The sequence below is a fragment of the Nerophis lumbriciformis genome, linkage group LG15, assembly GCF_033978685.3.
Source record: "Nerophis lumbriciformis linkage group LG15, RoL_Nlum_v2.1, whole genome shotgun sequence".
In the NCBI taxonomy this organism is placed as follows: Eukaryota; Metazoa; Chordata; class Actinopteri; order Syngnathiformes; family Syngnathidae; genus Nerophis; species Nerophis lumbriciformis.
The window spans coordinates 8,522,501-8,542,294 of record NC_084562.2 but is presented as its reverse complement, the minus strand read 5'-3'; the positions used below and the strand labels follow the sequence as shown (position 1 = coordinate 8,542,294).

General features: G+C 38.2%; 1 protein-coding gene across 1 annotated transcript in view; it reads right to left on the bottom strand.

Annotated features, from left to right (window-relative positions):
- Positions 1-19,794, bottom strand: part of adamts7 (a disintegrin-like and metallopeptidase (reprolysin type) with thrombospondin type 1 motif, 7) — a 310,295-nt gene that overhangs the window by 239,751 nt on the left and 50,750 nt on the right. The window contains exons 3-4 of the mRNA XM_061974905.2: positions 16,666-16,849; positions 12,755-12,954 (exon numbers count right to left, since the gene is read on the bottom strand). Coding sequence (XP_061830889.2) covers positions 12,755-12,954; positions 16,666-16,849 — 384 coding nt within the window. The remainder of the gene's footprint in view (positions 1-12,754; positions 12,955-16,665; positions 16,850-19,794) is intronic.

The window sequence follows — 19,794 nt, the reverse complement described above, 5'->3', positions numbered from 1 at the left end:
ATTTACACTCATTCACACAAAAGGGTTGTTTCTTTCTGTTATTAATATTCTGCTTCCTACATTATATATCAATACAGTCTGCAAGGGATACAGTCCATAAGCACACATGATTGTGCGTGCTGCTGATCCACTAATAATACTAACCTTTAACAGTTAATTTTACTCATTTTCATTAATTACTAGTTTCTATGTAACTGTTTTTATATTGTTTTACTTTCTTTTTTAGTCAAGAAAATGTTTTTAATTTATTTATCTTATTAAGGACCTTATCTTCACCATACCTGGTTGTCCAAATTAGGCATAATAATGTGTTAATTGCACAACTGTACATATCGGTATCGGTAATTAAAGAGTTGGACAATATCGGAAGATCGGATATCGGCAAAAAAACATTATCGGACATCCCTACTTTAAATCTAACAGGTTAATTTCCACCAATGAATGTGGGCACTCTGGTCTGTAAACTCAATGTTAATATAACAATTACACATCCAATAGTTTTAATTGGGTAGACAACTTCCTCTTATCAACTGATATGCTCTACTCAGACATCTCTCGATAGCCTTGTTAATGACATCTCCTCATGGACTGTTATTGCTTTGTTCCTGGACTCACACTCTCATTCAGAAAAACTCATTTGGCCATGAATGTGTTTTCCTGGCTTTTATTTGTCTAATGGACAGTTAAGAGAACAAATAATTATTATTGGTCGAAGCTGGCTAGTGGAGGCTCCGCTCATGGAGCTTCCGATAAGGCTTCTGCGAGGGTGAGACCAGCGCTGTAACATTTACCTGTGACCTTTAATGAATAAATATTAAATCTTTAAGAAAGACATGGCCTATGGCTGTTCAATGGAAGAACCCGGGTAGAGTGAAACAATAATAATTTGAAAACAAAAAAAAATTTAGATTGTAGCCCCAAACCCATTTGAATGTAAATATTATTGAGCTGTAGAGCAGAGTTATCAAACCTACGGCCCACAAACAGGTTTTATCTGGCCCGCGAGATGAGTTTGCCAAGTATTAAAATGAGCTGCTTTATTTTATTTTAATGAAATAAACTGCTGTTCTAAATGTGTCCACTGGATGTCACAATAGCAATTCTGTTAGGCAAGCAAGAGGTACACAGTAAAGGGGGACTGTGAAACTTAAAACCTGGTGTTTAACGTCTTCTGCTTCGAACACATCATCATTTGGCACCCTCGTTGCCCCAAAATGTCTCTGTCAAAAACGAGAAAAGCAAACTTACCCCTTTTGAATAGTTTTTACCTCCGTTTCTTACAGTTTCTTGAGTTCGCTCTGGATTGATATGACAAAGGAGGTATTTGATACCTCGAAGAGTTTACATGTTATGTTTTTTGTTCAATCCCAGGAAGACTGTGACTTAAAGTTGAATCCTGGCTTTGTCGATACACTGAGACGAAGTCTAAGCTCATTGTGTTTTTGAAACTGCACCAAGTTCCTCCGAATGTTCAACAAACTTGAAGTGTTTTGTCTAGAGGATTTGTACGTTTTCAGAATGTGCTTGTTCTATTTTCGGCCAAAGTAAAACAAAGAAAACAACCTGGAGTTGTCTTTATTTTTAAATTATCATGCCATGATTTTACCATTCCGGCCCACTTGGGAATAGATTTTCCTCCATGTGGCCCCTGAGCTAAACTGAGTTTGACACCCCTGCTGTAGAGGCTTTGAGACTACCTCCCCCTTTGCTGGTCAGTGAACGTGGGTCAAAAAGTACAAAACAAAAAGTAGGCTAAACGACAAAGAAAAAAACGGAAATTTATTTTAGCAAAGATTAATTTGAAAAAAACATTCAATACGCAAAGAACATTTTATGCTGTACAATGTTTGTTCCAAGTGTCAATACTTTCAGGTAATACAATAGTTGCAGTATAGGTTGTATTCAGTCTCGTGACTTTTCCTAACCTGTTTACTTCCTGTGAACGAAGTGATGGTCAACCAAACCAATATAGCTACTGTGCAGCAAAGAGTGTGCGAACTGAGTACCAAGCGGCCTAGATCTTACCGCTAAAAGCAGATATGACCAAAAAATCTATTTCTGCAATATAATTGATCCCTATACGTTATCAAGAAAATATTTGTCGAGTGATCTGAAGGATTATCCGTTGTAGTGTTGTAACAATACCAATATTTTGGTACAGGTACTAAAATTGTTTCGATACTTTTCGGTACTTTGATACTTTTCTAAATAAAGGGGACCACAAAAAATTGCATTATTGGCCTTATTTTAACAACAATTCTTAGGGTACATTAAACATGTTTCTTATTGCAAGTTTGTCCTTAAATAAAGTAGTGCAGTGTTTTTCAACCACTGTGCCGCGGCACACTAGTGTGCCGTGAAATACAGTCTGGTGTGCCGTGGGAGATTCTCTAATTTCACCTATTTGGGTTAAAAATATGTTTTGCAAACCAGTAATCATAGTCTGCAAATGATGTGTTGTTGTTGAGTGTCGGTGCTGTCTAGAGCTCGGCAGAGTAACCGTGTAATACTCTTCCATATCAGTAGATGGCAGCAGGTAGCTAATTGCTTTGTAGATGTCGGAAACCCGAAAAGGTGTCTAATGCTTAAACCAAAAATAAACAAAAGGTGAGTGCCCCTAAGAAAAGGCATTGAAGCTTAGGGAAGACTATGCAAAACAAAACTAAAACTGAACTGGCTACAAAGTAAACAAAAACAGAATGCTGGATGACAGCAAAGACTTACAGCGTGTGGAGCAAATGGCGTCCACAAAGTACATCCGTAAATGACATGACAATCAACACCAAAATAGGAGCGCGAGACAAAAACTAAAACACCACACACAGGAAAACACCGAAAAACTCAAAATAATTCACGGCGGGATGTGACAGGTGGTGACAGTTCACCGACTTTGAGACAAGAGCTATAGTGATGCATGCTTGGTTCTGGTTTGAATTCATATCCGACAATTGCGACAACTTTGTACTGTCAACTGAGTTTAGTTTTTTTTTAACGATTTCTGCTGGTGGTGTGCCTCTGGATTTTTTCAACGCAAAAAATGTGCTTGGCTCAAAAAAGGTTGAAAAACACTGAAGTAGTGAACATACAAGACAACTTGTCTTTTATTAGTAAGTAAGCAGACAAAGGCTCCTAATTTGGCTGCTGACGTATGCAGTAACATATTGTGTCATTTTCCATTCTATTATTAAGTGGTAGAAAATAATTATTAATCTACTTGTTCATTTACTGTTAATATCTGCTTACTTTCTCTTTTCACATGTTCTATATACACTTCTGTTAAAATGTAACAATCATTTATTCGTCTGTTGTTTGATACTTTACATTAGTTTTGGATGAGACCACAAAAGTGGGTATCAATCCGATACCAAGTAGTTACAGGATCATACATTGGTCATATTCAAAGTCCTCATGTGTCCAGGGACATATTTCCTGAGTTTATAAATATAATATAAATTTTTAAAAAAACGAAAGAAAATGTTGTGATGCCAAAAAATATCTACGTAATAATAGTAGTATTGACTAGATACACTCATGTACTTGGTATCATTACAGTGGATGTTAGGTGTAGATCCACCGATGGCGTTTGTTTACATTTTGACGCCGGTGAGCTACGGTGTGTAGTGAAGCATGTTTAGCTATTCCTCGTCCTGCAGGGATGATACTTGATACTAGTTTTGGATGACACCACAAATTTGGGTATCGATCCGATACCAAGTCGTTACAGGACCATATATATAAATAAAGTTGATTTGATTTGATTTGATTTGATTGGACATATTCAAAGTCCTCATGTGTCCAGGGACATATTTCCTAAATTTATAAACATAATATAAATACATTAAAAAAATGAAAGAAAATGTTGTAATGCCAAAAAATATCTACGTAATCATAGTAGTATCGACGAGATACACTCATGTACTTGGTATCATTACATTGGATGTTAGGTGTGGATCCACCAATGGCGTTTGTTTACATTTTGACGCCGGTGAGCTACGGTGTGTATTAAAGCATGTTTAGCTATTCCTCGTCCAGCAGGGATGATACTTGATACTAGTTGTGGATGATACCACAAATTTGGGTATCAATCCGATACCAAGTCGTTACAGGATCATACATTGGTCATATTCAAAGTTTTCATGTGTCCAGGGACATATTTCCTGAGTTTATAAACATAATATAAATTGTAAAAAAAACTAAAGAAAATGTTGTAATGCCAAAAAATATCTACGTAATCATAGTAGTATCGACGAGATACACTCATGTACTTGGTATCATTACATTGGATGTTAGGTGTAGATCCACCAATGGCGTTTGTTTACATTGTGACGCCGGTGAGCTACGGTGTATAGTGAAGCATGTTTAGCTATTCCTCGTCCTGCAGGGATGATACTTGATACTAGTTTTGGATGACACCACAAATTTGGGTATCAATCCGATACCAAGTCGTTACAGGATCATACATTGGTCATATTCAAAGTTTTAATGTGTCCAGGGACATATTTCCTGAGTTTATAAACATAATATAAAATTTAAAAAAAAACGAAAGAAAATGTGATGCCAAAAAATATCTACGTAATCATAGTAGTATCGACGAGGAACACTCATGTACTTGGTATCATTACAGTGGATGTTAGGTGTAGATCCACCGATGTTTAGCTTTTCCTCGTCCTGCAGGGATGATACTTGATACTAGTTTTGGATGATATCAAAAATTTGGGTATCAATCCGATACCAAGTCGTTACAAGATCATACATTGGTCATATTCAAAATCCTCATGTGTCCAGGGACGTATTTACTGAGTTTATAAACATGGTGTGAATTTTAAAAAAACGAAAGAAGATGTTTTGATGCCAAAAATATCGACGTAATCATAGTAGTAAACGTTTCTGTACTTGGTATCATTACAGTGGATGTCAGATGTAGATCCACCAATGGCGTTTGTTTACATTCTGACACTGGTGAACTACGGTGTGTAGTGAAGCATGTTTAGCTATTCCTCGTCCTGCAGGGATGATACTTGTAAGAAATGTACTTTATTTGTCACCATGGAGGCGAGGATTAGTGATTTAGAAGTAGCTAAAACACTGCCGACGGTGGATGGACGTTAGCCGCTAGCTAGCTAGCCATGTCTTAAAGCAACTCTTCCTGAGGGCGTTTCAGTGTTATAACTTCACCTTTATCTTTAGTTTTTAAGCCCAAATGCGTCCGTTGCTCCTTTCCTGTCTACACTTATGTCTGCTTGTAAGTACTCCGTGATTGTGCGCTACCAAATATGCTTGTCTGCTCGTAAACCAGCAATGATACCACGTGACAACGGCAGGGGCGTGGCGGACCGGTACTTTTCAGAGGCGGTATAGTACCGAATATGATTCATTAGTATCGCGGTACTATACTAATACTGGTATACCGTACAACCCTAATCAGTTGTCCGCATTCTCAGACATTTCGAGCTATCTGATGCTCTTGACGTCATTCCACATGACAAAACAGATGAAAGCCTGGGAAAGCATGGAGGTCTACAACTTCTTTGTATGTGGCTGGGTCAAGGATATTGGCATCAAGACTCTCCCGGTTAATCATGCATCGTTTTAGCTCGGGTTTTTTTGATTGATTGATTGATTGAGACTTTTATTAGTAGGTTGCACAGTGAAGTACATATTCCGTACAATTGACCACTAAATGGTAACACCCGAATACGTTTTTCAACTTGCTTAAGTCGGTCCACTTAAATTGATTCATGATACAGATATATACTATCAGATATATACTATCATCATAATACAGTCATCACACAAGATAATCACATTGAATTATTTACATTATTTACAATTCGGGGTGTGGAAGGGAGCGGGGGTTAGGTTTGGTTGTTATCATCAGTCATCAACAATTGAGAACAGAGAAATGGATATCGTGTCATTGCTGGTTTACGAGCAGACAAGCATATTCGGTAGCGCACAATCACGGAGTACTTACAAGCAGACATTGGGTAAGGTTGCATTTGAGTATTTAACTTTGCGTCTACAGCTTTGTTTGTTGCCTTGCTGTCGATGCATGCGCCCATATGAGTATGCATGTTTTTTCTCCGTCTTTATCAAAAAATAACTATAGATGTCAACATTGTGTATGTGCTGAAAGCTTCATTTATGATTGCTGCCTTTGGTAAAAAAGTTATAAAGTACCAATGATTGTCACACACACACTAGGTGTGGTGAGATTATTCTCTGCATTTGAGTTTCACATATTTAATGTCAAGTGAATAGCGAGTACCGTATTTTTCGGACTATAAGTCGCAGTTTTTTTCATAGTTTGGCCGGGTGCGACTTATATATGTTGTTTCCTTTTTTACCATGCATTTTCGGCAGGTGCGACTTATACTCCGAAAAAAACTAGTGCAAGACAGCTTTGTAGCGCGCTGGCGGAACTTCCGACTGCTGCTAAGAACCACGGCCGGTGTGTGCGGTGAGGCAGGAACAAACCGTGTCACATAGTTATTTTGAATATTTACTTTTTTTACTCGAAACGGGTACCTTTCACAATTGAATCCGATACGGTTTAAATTCTCAGTAAATTTGGATTTCAGAAGTGGGCTGGGCCACAACTGGCTTGAGCACAGGGGGCGTGGTTTGAGTGATTTTATGCATGATTTTTTTTTCTTTTTTATTCCTTTTTTTTCCCCATGTGAAACACTTTGAATACTATTTGACTCAAACTTAAATTAATTTAGATTATTAACATTAAGAATATATGATACACACATTATTTATTTTTAGAGCAAAATAACATAGTTTAACAATAAAGGAAATAACTGTGGGCTAAGTGCAGCAAATAAATTGTTTCTAAAGTTCATTTGTCCGCTCTACATCTAATGACTGCACACTCTAACACACTCTTGATCAGTATGGCATGGCATGAAAGATCACCGCTATTTCAAATGAAAGGTAAGGCGTAGGGCTGGGCGATATGGTTGAAAACTGTATGACGATATACGTTTTTTGTATTGGTCGATATCAATAATTACCGTATTATATAAGGCACACTTAAAATCCTTTTTTTCCCCTCAAACCTCGACAGTGCGCCTAATAACCCGGTACGCCTAATGTACGAAATAATTTTGGTTTTGCTCACCAAACTCGAAGCAATTTTATTTGGTACATGGTGTAATGATAAGTGTGACCAGTAGATGGCAGTCAAACATAAGAGATAGTGGTGAGAGGTATGATGGGAATATCACTCAAGTAAACAACACCAACATTTTATATGTTCCATTGAAAATACGGAACATTACACACGGCGCTCAAAAATCTATCAAAATGTTTTAGTACGACTTTGGTAAGCTATGAAGCCGCTTGGTGGATTGTCGGCGCTTTAAACATACGAGTATTATTATGGTGTGTGTATAAGGTAAGACATTATCTGGCGTTTTGTTTCACAATATTATGCAAAAGCAACTTTTCTTACCTTCTGGTACCTGCTGATCTGTATTTGGGATCTGCATGAATCCTTAAAAATTGTGCGTATCCGCCTTTGTTGTCCGTGACGACACCTTAGTTGATATGCTTCTTCTTTTTCTCTATCTTCTTGTTATGGGACATCCATTTATTAATATAAAGTAGTGTAAAGTTCTTACTTATATCTATCAGTAAACTCGCCATGAAAGTGCTAAAACATACCGGTGTAGTGAGTTTACATTATTCACCCAAGGAACTTTAGTTATTAGAGTTCCGGTCGGATGTTTGTTCACGGGATACATTTCCGGCCTTGTTGTTGTATATGGATGAGGAGATGCTGCTCCGTTATTGATTTAAGTAAAGTCTGAATGTCATTAAATCAGTTAGCTCCATCTGTTGACACTTCTTCCACTCCCGTCCTTGCACGCTACACCCGTACAACAAAGATGACGGGGACAAGACGCTGCCGATGGTGAGCCACGTAAATAAGACCGCCCACAAAACGGCGCATCCGGAAGTGACTGTCAGAAAGCAGCATGAAGATGATCTGTAAAACATAATCTATGCAACATTTTGACCAAAGAACCACCATTACATGTAATGTAGACCACAAGGAAGTGTTTTACATTTAGAAAAAAAAAATAATAATATGACTCCTTTAATGCGTCCTAGAATCCAGTGCGCCTTTTATATGAAAAAAGATTGAAAATAGACCATTCATCGGCAGTGCGCCTTATTATCCGGTGCGCCCTATGTTCCGAATAATAAGGTATTGATATTTTTTATTACCTACTGAAAATATGGACGAGGAGATATAAAAAAAATTTCTAACATTATTATTTTAAGTGTAACATTCCTTTTGATTATAATCCCCTCAGCTATCGAGGCAGAAAGTAAAGGAAATGTCAACACCACCATGGACAACACTTAATCAAAAATTTTTAACACAATTCTAAAACCACAATAAACACCTAACAATAACCTCGGTAAATTACACTATAGACAAGTACAGTAATCAAAAAATAAAATAAAAATGCATTTAATAAAAAATTATGTATATATACATATAGAAATTATATTTAATATATACATACATATAAAATGTTGGATACATTTTTTTATTGATATTCTCCCGGCAAGAAATCAGCATTCTAAGAACTCCGGCTTATTAGTGATTCCCAGAGCTCAAAAAAAGTCTGCGGGCTATAGAGCGTTTTCTATTCGGGCTCCAGTACTATGGAATGCCCTCCCGGTAACAGTTAGAGATGCTACCTCAGTAGAAACATTTAAGTCCCATCTTAAAACTCATTTGTATACTCTAGCCTTTAAATAGCCCCCCTTTTTTAGACCAGTTGATCTGCCGTTTCTTTTCTTTTCTCCTCTGCTCCCCTCTCCCTTGTGGAGGGGGAGACACACAGGTCCGGTGGCCATGGATGAAGTGCTGGCTGTCCAGAGTCGGGACCCGGGGTGGACTGCTCGCCTGTGCATCGATTGGGAACATATCTGCGCTGCTGACCCGTCTCCGCTCGGGATGGTTTCCTGCTGGTCCCACTATGGACTGGACTCTTACTATTATGTTGGATCCACTATGGACTGGACTCTCACAATATAATGTCAGACCCACTCGACATCCATTGCATTCGGTCTCCCCTAGGGGGGGGGGGGTTACCCACATATGCGGTCCTCTCCAAGGTTTCTCATAGTCATTCACATTGACGTCCCACGGGTGAGTTCTTCCTTGCCCTTATGTGGGCTCTGTACCGAGGATGTCGTTGTGGCTTGTGCAGCCCTTTGAGACACTTGTGATTTAGGGCTATATAAATAAACATTGATTGATTGATTGATTGGTTGATTACATGTCTATCGCGATATATATTGACATCGTTTTATCAGCCCACCCAAAGTAAGGCGGCCTGTTCCCCCCCAAATTACGTCCGTGTACCTGGGAATCGATGCCGTTACTAATCGATACCAATTTTCAGTACTTTTGCGTGTTCAAATGTGTTAATGATGTTAATTTGTTAGGTAGTAAAATAACATGAAAATAATTGAAAACTTAGCAGTGCTGTCCAGTTACCACCTTGTTTTCCTACACTTCTATGTCTCATTTGCAAGTCCTGTACTGTCCTATATAGTAGACTTTGCATGCAGTTGCAATTCCAAAAATGTTCTATGCCAATAGAGTATAGACTATGGTGTCTTGCCTTAGTCAGGAAATATTTTTTGACATTAAATTGAATGTGCAAAGCTGTCACATTGTCACTATATATGACAATGAGGCGGTAGTCAAATAACAATAGATTGACAATTTGTAATGATACGAATGTTGTAGCCTAGTGTTTATTTACAGAAATAAACAGGCTACGTATGATGCAATATTCTTTTAAGGATGTACATCGTCGTTCTAAATAGTAAAACAAACATAATAGCGCGTAGCCTGTATACTTATAGCTTTACGGGAATGAAAGAAAGCAATTAAACCTTTGAAATGCTTTCGTTTCATGCCCTCTGTGAATGATCGCGACTCGCTCTTATCTCGCATCGGATTACTGATTGGACAGCTGCAGTGTGTGTGTTTGACTTGCCTCCATTTGATAGCGTTACATTATATTTGGTCATTAAAAACTGAAGGGGACACAACATGCCTTTTGAACCGTGCACTAAAAATGTAAGCTCGCTTGCTCAGAGAAAAATATGCGCCGCAGCTTCATTTAAGCTTTTAGATCAAATTCTGCAATGTTTACTTAAGACAATGTTAAATCATTTTTTGTCACAGTCAAATATTCATATTCATTTTATGTTTAAATATATGTTTCTTAATTGAGACTCTCCTTCACCTGCCTCCCCTGACAGCACATCCCTGATGTGTGCCTGTGTGCTGACAAATAATTACTGGTTGTGGAATTACAGTACTACCATACCCCCATTGATGCCCACCAGGTGCATCATTGTGCATAACCACTATTTGCCTAGCATAACCCTTACTTAAGATGCATCTCTGACATTTAAATGCAAATGCAATACCATTCCTTCTCCTCTTTAGTGTATATATATATATATATATATACACATATATACAGTCGTGGTCAAAAGTTTACATACACTTGTAAATAATATAATGTCATGGCTGTCTTGAGTTTCCAATCATTTCTACAACTCTTATTTTTTGTGATTGAGTGATTGGAAAACATAATTGTTTGTCACAAAAAACATTCATGAGGTTTGGTTCTCTTATGAATTTATTATGTGTTGTGTTTTTATTTCCCTGCCTTCTCTTTTATTGTGATGTTTCCTCAGCTCATTAATCCCCAGCGAGGGGCGGACACTAAGGCACACCTGCAACCTATTTCTTCAGAGGAGTATTTAAGCTCGTCACCCACAGCTGGGTCTTGCCGGTTATTTTATCCTGCACCTCCCACGTGCATACGCCTACTTCGCCTCGTCAGTCCTGGTACGTTATTTTTCCTTAGTCCTGTTATTTCTAACCTTGTTGTGTTTGTTTCCCAGCTTCCTTGAGGCAGCAAGGACATTATGCTGTGCTGAGTGCTCCCTGGTTTTTTCCCCTGTCGACCACTGAGGAACCTGTTTTAGTTAGTATTTCATGGTGTGCATTTTTGCCCCATCGCTTTTTGTTACACTTTTTGGACTTATTAAATGTATTCATTTTTTGTTATTCAAACTTGCCTCCCGTCTCTGCATCCCGGGGTCATCCCCTTGACCAGTTTGTAACAATTATGGGTCTACTGAAAATGTGACCAAATCTGCTGGTTCAAAAGTATACATACAGCAATGTTAATATTTGGTTACATGTCCCTTGGCAAGTTTCACTGCAATAAGGCACTTTTGGTAGCCATCCACAAGCTTTTGCTTGAATTTTTGACCACTCCTCCTGACAAAATTGGTGCAGTTCGGCTAAATTTGTTGGTTTTCTGACATGGACTTGTTTCTTCAGCATTGTCCACACGTTTAAGTCAGGACTTTGGGAAGGCCATTCTAAAACCTTGATTCTAGCCTGATTTAGCCATTCCTTATACCACTTTTGACGTGTGTTCGGGGTCATTGTCCTGTTGGAACACCCAACTCCGACCAAGATCCAACCTCCGAGCTGATGATTTTAGGTTGTCCTGAAGAATTTGGAGGTAATCCTCCTTTTTCATTGTCCAATTTACTCTCTGGAAAGCACCAGTTCTATTGGCAGCAAAACAGGCCCAGAGCATAATACTACCACCACCACGCTTGATGGTAGGAATTGGTGTTCCTGGGATTAAAGGCCTCACATTTTCTTCTCCAAACATATTGCTGTGTATTGAGGCCAAAACAGCTAAAATTTTGTTTCATCTGACATCACATGGACAAAGATAAGACCTTCTGGAGGAAAGTTCTGTGGTCAGATGAAACAAAAATTGAGCTGTTTGGCCACAATACCCAGCAATATGCTTGGAGGTGAAAAGTTGAGGCCTTTAATCCCAGGAACACCACTCCTACCGTCAAGCATGGTGGTGGTAGTATCATGCTCCGGGCCTGTTTGCTGCTAATGGAACTGGTGCTTTACAGAGAGTAAATGGGACAATGAAAAGGAGGACTACCTCCAAATTCTTCAGGAAAACTTAAAGTCATCAGCCCGGAGGTTGGGTCTTGGGCGCAGTTGGGTCTTCCAACAGGACAATGACCCCAAACACACATCGAAAGTGTAAAGGAATGGCTAAATCAGGCTAGAAAAAAGGTTTTAGAATGGCCTTCCCAAAGTCCTGACTTAAACGTGTGGACAATGCTGAAGAAACAAGTCCATGTCAGAAAACCAACAAATTTAGCTGAACTGCACCTATTTTGTCAAGAGGAGTGGTCAAACATTCAACCAGAAGCTTGCCAAAAGCTTGTGGATGGCTACCAAAAGCGCCTTATTGCGGTGAAACTTGCCAAGGGACATGTAACCAAATATTAACATTGCTGTATGTATACTTTTGACCCAGCAGATTTGGTCACATTTTCAGTAGACCCATAATAAATTCACAAAAGAACCAAACTTCATGAATGTTTTTTGTGACCAACAAGTATGTGCTCCAATCACTCTATCACAAAAGAAATAAGATTTGTAGAAATGATTGGAAACTCAAGACAGCTATGACATTATGTCCTTTACAAGTGTATCTAAACTTTTGACCACGACTGTATGTCTCACATGTCACAGAGATGCCAAAAATGAGTGCACTCATTCCAGCAATACGTTGCTCCAAGTTGTATAGTAGTATAAACACAAGATGCATTTTGACTTGCAGTATATAATATAATCTGGTTACATACTCACGATGTTCATAACGGCAAGAACGTAGCTTTCAACACTTTTGCTGCCATGGTATTCCACCATTTTAGGGTCAGCTACGACCAGCGTTTCCACCCACTTCTCTTTGCTGACAGAGCGTCGATGGATCCGTCGCCGCCTCCTCTGCTGGTTCTGCTCCCAGTATTCCCGCTGTCTCTCAGCCTTATCCAGACTGTGGTGGGAATCTGCAATTAACAAATTGCAGTAAAGTAGCCACTTAACGCTGCAAAAATGAAATCTAACCAAGATTTAATATGAAAAAAATCAAGATAAAAAAATCATTGTGACCAACAACTTTTCTAAAATTAATTACATACGTGAACTTAAGTGTTAGCAATTGCTTTGTAATGGAAAAGGGGTAGCATTAAATAAGCTTTGCTTCTACCTACTCCTTTTCAAACAGGTTTGGAAAGAGAAACTGGAACTTGTGATGCACCATGTTGTAATTTTACTCATGTTTGAAATAAACTCAAACTATAAACCATAGCTTGTTATCAAAATGTTATGCTATTTAAAAACCCGTATCAGACTTCCTTTATTTTTCATGGGAATAAATTTAGTAACTTTTTGTACAAGATTAAAGGGGAACATTATCACAATTTCAGAAGGGTTAAAACCATTCAAAATCAGTTCCCAGTGGCTTATTTTATTTTTCGAAGTTTTTTTTCAAAATGTTACCCATCACGCAATATCCCTAAAAAAAAGCTTCAAAGTGCCTGATTTTAACCATCATTATATACACCCGTCCATTTTCCTGTGACGTCACATAGTGATGCCGATACAAACAAACATGGCGGTTAGAACAGCAACGTATAGCGACATTAGCTCGGATTCAGACTCGGATTTCAGCGGCTTAAGCGATTCAACAGATTACGCATGTATTGAAACGGATGGTTGTAGTTTGGAGGCAGGTAGCGAAAACGAAATTGAAGAAGAAACTGAAGCTATTGAGCCATATCGGTTTGAACCGTATGCAAGTGAAACCGACGAAAACGACACGGGAGAAAGCGAGGACGAATTCGGCTTTCGCCTTCTAACCAACGATTGGTATGTGTTTGTTTGGCATTAAAGGAAACTAACAACTATGAACTAGGTTTACAGCATATGAAATACATTTGGCAACAACATGCACTTTGAGAGTGCAGACAGCCCAGTTTTCATCAATTAATATATTCTGTAGACATACCCTCATTCGCTCTCTTTTCCTGAAAGCTGATCTGTCCAGTCCAGTTGGAAATGCATCTGCTTTGAGTGTCGCAGGATATCCACACATTCTTGCCATCTCTGTCGTAGCATAGCTTTCGTCGGTAAAGTGTGCGGAACAAACGTCCAATGTCTTGCCACTTTCGCATCTTTGGGCCACTGGGGCAACTTGAATCCGTCCCTGTTCGTGTTGTTACACCCTCCGACAACACACCAATGAGGCATGATGTCTCCAAGGTATGGAAAACAGTCGAAAAAACGGAAAATAACAGAGCTGATTTGACTCGGTGTTTGTAATGTGTTTGAGAAAATGGCGGATTGCTTCCCGATGTGACGTCATCGCTCCGAGAGCGAATAATAGAAGGGCGTTTAATTCGCCAAAATGCACCCATTTAGAGTTCGGAAATCGGTTAAAAAAATATATGGTCTTTTTTCTGCAACATCAAGGTATATATTGACGCTTACATAGGTCTGGTGATAATGTTCCCCTTTAAGGCTTTACAAGAATAATAATTATTTTATTATATTTGCTATTCTAGTTTTGGTTTTTAACTGGATTGCATGCAAACAATTTGTATCTTTCCTTTAGAAACAATTGTATTTTTTAAGGCTATTATGTGATCCTTTACCAGCATAATGATTGTACGTAATTATCGTGGAGCCATTTTATTTTGGATGTGGTGTTATTTGTCATATATAAACGTGTGTATTCCCTTTTGCCTCAATGTTGTACATGTATTAAAGCATTGTGAAATTTCAGACCATAAAAGAATAGCGGCTACTAGTAAACAAACAAATCGATAAACAAGTTAATGTGAACTGACTGACTGTATCACTATTTGAGGAGCAGCTTGTATGACACATTAAAAATTGGAACAAATGGAGATTGTCAGATGGGGTACATTGTGGTCGTCTCTACCCATTACCAGTTATTCACAGTGAAGGTTTAAAAAAATATTATCCTAAAATTGTTCAATGAATTGTTGAATGGCCAATATATATAAAAAAAAAAAACATAACGGATTTTTCGGACTTTGAGCCGCTACTTTTTTTCCCCAAGCTTTGCACACTGCAGTTTACGCAAAGGTGCGGCTAATCTATGTTTTTTTCTTCGCTAACGGCTAAATTATGAAAGGGATTATGCAAAGAAATCAAACAATATAATAAAACGGTATAAACTCAAAGTGTTTACAAAATACAAGGAAGAAAAATCCTGAAAAAACATCATGAACCTAATTAAAAAAGGAGAATATCTTATTCACTTCATAAAGGATGAATAAAGATATCAATGACTTTTCTGTTTTGTGTGATCAGCCGTTTTACTGCCGTGTTACAGGCATCGTTTCGAAACAATTTAGGTATGTAAATAAACATTGATAAAATCTTTCCGTGTAAATATCTCATTTCATAACATACAAGTAATATCTGTGGCTTAAAATCTGCTGCTACTAATACATGAAAACAATCTTTTTGTTTCAAAATGTGGTCGATGCGTCCTATATACGCCTTGTAGTAATGCGGTAATTAGAATAGTATATATTATAGCCAAGGGGTGTCCAAGGAACTCATTACCACCAGACCTTCGTAACTTAGACTCAATATCCCTCTTCAAATCAAGACTCAAAACACACCTATTCCTGACTGCTTATTCATTGTAAATCGATCTTTGTTGTTATTGTTGTTTTTATCCAATTGATTTTATTGTTTTGATTTTGTACGGTGTCCTTGAGTGCCCAGAAAGGCGCCTTATAAGTAAAATGTATTGTTATTATTATTATTAAGGTGCGTCCCACAGCTCGGTTTTTATTGGCCTGTGACACATTCTTAGGACAGAATAACACGTACTGAATTAGAACACTACATGAAAAAATGTTTGACCCAAATTGGGATCTGTAAACCAACATGGCCGACGACCTCCTTACTGTATAAGATTTTTGATGGTTTCCGTGCGTCGCGTAATGAAGAACGTGTACAAATTTCTTGCAAAATATAGTACAATTTTTAGTGTGCTAAAGTCCTTTAAAATGTTTTTATGATGGCGTACCGGTAATAATTATAACACCATCAGGATAGAATATTACGAACAAATTAGATTACCGTATTTTTCGGACTATAAGTTGCAGTTTTTTTTCATAGTTTTGCCGGGCTCCAGTGCGACTTATATATGTTTTTTTCCTTTTTTATTATGCATTTTCGGCAGGTGCGACTTATACTCCGGTGCGACTTATACTCCGAAAAATACGGTAGATTAAATAATACTGTAGTTTGCTTTGTTAGCTATAGCACAACGCTAAGATGCGGATGTTTTGTTCAGGTGATTTAGCATTGAAATGGTTTTAGTTAGTATATTTAAAGTACAAAATATAGCAAAGTAGCCCCTACATCCTTAAATTTGTATATATGTCGCCCTCACTGGAAAAAGTTTGGACACCCCTGTTATAGCCCAAAGATAAGCAGGGTTTGTTTGTTGCTTAGGTCAAGAGACGAACGAGTACAATATTTTATTAGTCCTACTTTTGAGATGATTTACTGAAGATAACACATAACCCTAATACCGGAGTTTCCAAATCTTTGTATTTCATCCAGAAAAAATCAATGTACCATCAAATCCTGCAGGCAAATTCAGATTTTCTGTTTCAAGTGCTTCGTCTCCAGTCTTTTACAACGCTGGATGGTAGAAAAAAAGACATTACTTTGGACTCCACAGGAAGCGTTGACGGACTGTATCCCTGAGATGGACTCGACAACCGGACTCCGAGGTAGGGAGGGCGTGTGGCGTTTGTAGATGGCATGGGCCTGTGGTGCTGAGGGCTCATCATGTAACTTTTCCAAAGGCTGGATAAAGAACTCTTCATCTGACAACTTGAACAGTCCTGTCTGAAAATACAAGAGGGACAAGTCAACCCCCGATATACACCAGGCACGGATCAAAGCGTGGATTTTATAATTGTTTTATTAGTATGTTACAAAGCACGGGAACTGATTTGGCAGGCGGTTGAGAGGTCTGGCGTGTACTCAGAAATCTGTCATTGTGTATCTCAGAATACTAATACCACTATTTGTTCAATTCTACCCCACTACTTCCATGAGTCTTACTATGGATGTTGCTACTAGCCAATTAGAAATCAGACCCAATAGTACTAAAGTGCTTATATAATACTTGCAAATAAGACAAAGAAATGTCATGAGATAAATTGATACAAGTACTGACAATTAGAACCGTTAAGTACTGGTATCAATTCTCAGGCTCATCGCAACATCTGGTTTCGGTGAACAAAATGTTCTTTCAACGGCCACATTTTTTGGTGCATCACAAGCATACTTGCCAACCCTCCCGAATTTTCCGGGAGACTCCCGAAATTCAGCGCCTCTCCCAAAAACCTCCCGGGACAAATATTCTCCCGAATATCTCCCGATTTTCAGCCGGAGCTGTAAGCCATGCCCCCTCCAGCTCCATGCGGACCTGAGTGAGGACAGCCTTTTTTCATGACGGGAGGACAACAGGGTGACAAGAACTAAATCATCCAGACTAGAGATAAATTGTATTATTATGTTTACCTTACCTAAAAATAAATATATATATTAATTAAAAAAAAAAAAAAATAAATAAATTTTTACTATATTTTGCTAAAAACATCAAAATTAATTGTATTTTTATTTGTATTTTTTCGTGACTCCTTATTACATCCAGCCATATAATTATACATTAAAATAAACATATTTGAAATAATCTATTTTAAATTATCATAATAATTCATTTAAAATGACCATATTTAATTATTAAAATAATTGCTTGTTTATCAACAACTTTAGCATTTTATTCATTACATTTTGAAACTCTCAGAAGCCAAGTTATGTTATATTCCTTAATATTTATTTATGCAAGTTTAAAGTATCAATTATCTAAACACAGTTTGTTTGCATATTTTCAGGATATATATATATATATATATATATATATATATATATATATATACATATATATATGAAATACTTGACTTGGTGAATTCTAGCTGTCAATATACTCCTCCCCTCTTAACCACGCTCCCAACCACGCCCCGCCCCATCCCCGACCACGCCCCCACCCCCCACCTCCCGAAATCGGAGGTCTCAAGGTTGGCAAGTATGATCACAAGTCAATAGTGCTATAAGTAATGTATGAATATATGTTTTGATTCAGGAGAAATAGCATTTGTTGAAGGAACAGAATTGACACTGTGGTGTATTCGCTTACATGCCACGTACATTGCGTAAGTTGTTAACGTAAGAAACCAAAATTGATCCCCAGCAACTCTTCGAAGCATCAAGCAGGTTTATATGTGGTTATAGTGTATATACATACATACGTACATTGCGTAAGTTGTTAACGTAAGAAACCAAAATTGATCCCCAGCAACTCTTCGAAGCATCAAGCAGGTTTATATGTGATTATAGTGTATATATATTTTCTAATTCTGTTTTGCACACTCTTGGAGTCAACATGTGCATCGTCATGTACAAACCCTGTTTCCATAAGAGTTGGGAAATTGTGTTAGATGTAAATATAAACGGAATACAATGATTTGCAAATCATTTTCAACCCATATTCAGTTGAATATGCTACAAAGACAACATATTTGATGTTCAAACTTATAAACATTTTTTTTTTTTGCAAATAATCATTAACTTTAGAATTTGATGCCAGCAACACGTGACAAAGACGTTGGGAAAGGTGGCAATAAAAACTGATAAAGTTGAGGAATGCTCATCAAACACTTATTTGGAACATCCCACAGGTGAACAGGCAAATTGGGAACAGGTGGGTGCCATGATTGGGTATAAAAGTAGATTCCATGAAATGCTCAGTCATTCACAAACAAGGATGGGGTGAGGGTCACCACTTTGTCAACAAATACGTGAGCAAATTGTTGAACAGTTTAAGAAAAACCTTTCTCAACCAGCTATTGCAAGGAATTTAGGGATTTCACCATCTACGGTCCGTAATATCATCAAAGGGTTCAGAGAATCTGGAGAAATCACTGCACGTAAGCAGCTAAGCCTGTGACCTTCGATCAATCAGGCTGTACTGCATCAACAAGCGACATCAGTGTGTAAAGGACATCACCACATGGGCTCAGGAACACTTCAGAAACCCACTGTCAGTAACTACAGTTGGTCGCTACATCTGTAAGTGCAAGTTAAAACTCTCCTATGCAAGGCGAAAACCGTTTATCAACAACACCCAGAAACGCCGTCGGCTTCGCTGGGCCTGAGCTCATCTAAGATGGACTGATGCAAAGTGGAAAAGTATTCTGTGGTCTGACGAGTCCACATTTCAAATTCTTTTTGGAAACTGTGGACGTCGTGTCCTCCGGACAACAGAGGAAAAGAACCATCCGGATTGTTATAGGCGCAAAGTTGAAAACCCAGCATCTGTGATGGTATGGGGGTGTATTAGTGCCCAAGATATGGGTCACTTACACATCTGTGAAGGCGCCATTAATGCTGAAAGGCACATACAGGTTTTGGAGCAACATATGTTGCCATCCAAGCAACGTTACCATGGACGCCCCTGCTTATTTCAGCAAGACAATGCCAAGCCACGTGTTACATCAACGTGGCTTCATAGTAAAAGAGTGCGGGTACTAGACTGGCCTGCCTGTAGTCCAGACCTGTCTCCCATTGAAAATGGGTGGCGCATTATGAAGCCTAAAATACCACAACGGAGACCCCCGGACTGTTGAACAACTTAAGCTGTACATCAAGCAAGAATGGGAAAGAATGCCACCTGAGAAGCTTAAAAAATGTCTCCTCAGTTCCCAAACGTTTACTGAGTGTTGTTA